The 2,804-nt window shown below is 47.0% G+C and overlaps 1 protein-coding gene across 1 annotated transcript; it reads right to left on the reverse strand.

The window, feature by feature from the left end:
- Positions 1-1,905: 1,905 nt before the first annotated feature.
- On the reverse strand, positions 1,906-2,804 carry LOC123487124 (tripartite motif-containing protein 2-like). The gene is made up of 3 exons (XM_045218268.1): positions 2,582-2,804; positions 2,326-2,396; positions 1,906-2,177 (listed from the first exon to the last, which is right to left on the reverse strand). Exons 1-3 carry the CDS (start codon positions 2,724-2,726, stop codon positions 2,058-2,060), a joined length of 336 nt encoding a protein of 111 aa, XP_045074203.1. The 5' UTR covers positions 2,727-2,804; the 3' UTR covers positions 1,906-2,057.

The following is a 2,804-nucleotide window of genomic DNA, read 5'->3' on the forward strand; positions in this document are numbered from 1 at the left end:
TCTCGATTATTGTAGATTTATCGGTGGTGATAGTGTTTCTAGCCTCAGTGCAGTGGGCAGCTGGGAGGAAGTGCTCTTATTTTCCATGGACTTTACAGTGTCCCAAAACTTTTTGGAGTTAGTGCTACAGGATGCAAATTTCTGTTTGAAAAAGTTAGCCTTTGCTTTCCTAACTGCTTGTGTATATTGGTTCCTAACTTCCCTGAAAAGTTGCATATCGCGGGGGCTATTTGATGCTAATGCAGTACGCCACAGGATGTTTTTGTGCTGGTCAAGGGCAGTCAAGTCTGAGGAGAACCAGGGGCTATATCTGTTCTTAGTTCTGTATTTTTTGAATGGGGCATGTCTATTTAAGATTGAGAGGAAATTACTTTTAAAGAACAACCAGGCATCCTCTACTGACGGAATGAGATCTATATCCATCCAGGATACCTGGGCCAGGTCAATTAGGAAGGCCTACTCGCTGAAGTGTTATAAATATATCGTTGGCTGAACACTGGAAGCCACCTATCCTTTTAGCTTCACACATCTCCAAGTTGGCTAAACCACAGACCGTTATAAATATATCGTTGGCATAAACACTGCAAGCTAGCTAGCCTTTTAGCTTCACACATCTCCAAGTTGGCTAAACCAAAGACCGTTATGAATACACTGCTCAAAAAATAAAGGGAACACTAAAATAACACATCCTAGATCTGAATGAATGAAATAATCATATTAAATACTTTTTCTTTACATAGTTGAATGTGCTGACAACAAAATCACACAAAAATTATCAATGGAAATCAAATGTATCAACCCATGGAGGTCTGGATTTGGAGTCACCCTCAAAATTAAAGTGGAAAACCACACTACAGGCTGATCCAACTTTGATGTAATGTCCTTAAAACAAGTCAAAATGAGGCTCAGTAGTGTGTGTGGCGTCCACGTGCCTGTATGACCTCCCTACAACGCCTGGGCATGCTCCTGATGAGGTGGCAGATGGTCTCCTGAGGGATCTCCTCCCAGACCTGGACTAAAGCATCCGCCAACTCCTGGACAGTCTGTGGTGCAACGTGGCGTTGGTGGATTGAGCGAGACATGATGTTCCAGATGTGCTCAATTGGATTCAGGTCTGGGGAACGGGTGGGCCAGTCCATAGCATCAATGCCTTCCTCTTGCAGGAACTGCTGACACACTCCAGCCACATGAGGTCTAGCATTAGGAGGAACCCAGGGCCAACCGCACCAGCATATGGTCTCACAAGGGGTCTGAGGATCTCATCTCGGTACCTAATGGCAGTCAGGCTACCTCCGGCGAGCACATGGAGGGCTGTGCGGCCCCCCAAAGAAATGCCACCCCACACCATGACTGACCCACCGCCAAACCGGTCATGCTGGAGGATGTTGCAGGCAGCAGAAACGTTCTCCACGGGCGTCTCCAGACTCTGTCACGTCTGTCACATGTGCTCAGTGTGAACCTGCTTTCATCTGTGAAGAGCACAGGGCGCCAGTGGCAAATTTGCCAATCTTGGTGTTCTCTGGCAAATGCCAAACGTCCTGCACAGTGTTGGGCTGTAAGCACCTGTGGACGTCGGGCCCTCATACCACCCTCATGGAGTCTGTTTCTGACCGTTTGAGCAGACACATGCACATTGCTACCACTAGAGTGAAAGCACCGCCAGCATTCAAAAGTGACCAAAACATCAGCCAGGAAGCATAGGAACTGAGAAGTGGTCTGTGGTCACCACCTGCAGAACCACTTCTTTATTGGGGGTGTCTTGCTAATTGCCTATAATTTCCACCTGTTGTCTATTCCATTTGCACAACAGCATGTGAAATTTATTGTCAATCAGTGTTGCTTCCTAAGTGGACAGTTTGATTTCACAGAAGTGCGATTGACTTGGAGTTACATTGTGTTGTTTAAGTGTTCCCTTAATTTGTTTGAGCAGTGTACTAACCTCCCCTGTTATTGTCATGGTGAGAGGTTAGCATGTCTTCGGGGTATTTGTGCGATTCATTGTTCACGATTCATTCAGAATTATCCGTAATCATGATTTATGATATACAGTATCTATATTACTGTACCTGTATACGGCTGTTGCCCCAGTCGGCTACGCCTGTAGGAGCGTTAAACTGACCGTTGCCCTCTCCATTAGATCCAAACTTCAACAGCAGCTCTCCCTCTGGGGTGAACACCTGGGAGGGAGGGAGTGAGGGAGGGAAATGGGGACTTTTTTTATTGAACCAGGACTTTTTCCTATTCATTCTATTGGGTTAACGAAAGTCACGTTTGAGGCATTTAGTTGATCCACCAGACCTTCTGAACATTGGGTGGAAGTCTTACCTTGACTGAGTGGTTGTGAAAGTCTGTCACTATGATCTCATTGTTGTTGTTGACGGCTGCAAAATGAGGACCTGGTTGGAAGAGATTAGGAGAAAGGAGGAGAGGAGGTGGAGAGAGGAGGAGAGGTGGAGCAAAGAGGAGAGAGCAGAGAGGAGGAGAGATGGAAGTATCATGACGCCTTCATCACCACCATCACCATCGTCATCACCATCGTCATCATCACCATCGTCATCACCATCACCACCACCACCATCACCTGCGAACTGTTTGTCTCCGTTGCCGCGGCTACCAAACTTAGTAAGGAGCTTGCCGGTTGGCTGGAAGATGAAGACGGTGCATGCCTTGTTGTCAACGATGATCACATGACCGTTCTGATCCACGGACACACCCTTCGGTCCCATCAGCCTACCAGAGCCCAGCTTGGCCTGACAGACAGACAGATGACAACCAATCAGAGGACAGGTTAGCCTGACATACAG

This window comes from Coregonus clupeaformis, unplaced genomic scaffold, assembly GCF_020615455.1.
Source record: "Coregonus clupeaformis isolate EN_2021a unplaced genomic scaffold, ASM2061545v1 scaf1472, whole genome shotgun sequence".
Taxonomy (NCBI): Eukaryota; Metazoa; Chordata; class Actinopteri; order Salmoniformes; family Salmonidae; genus Coregonus; species Coregonus clupeaformis.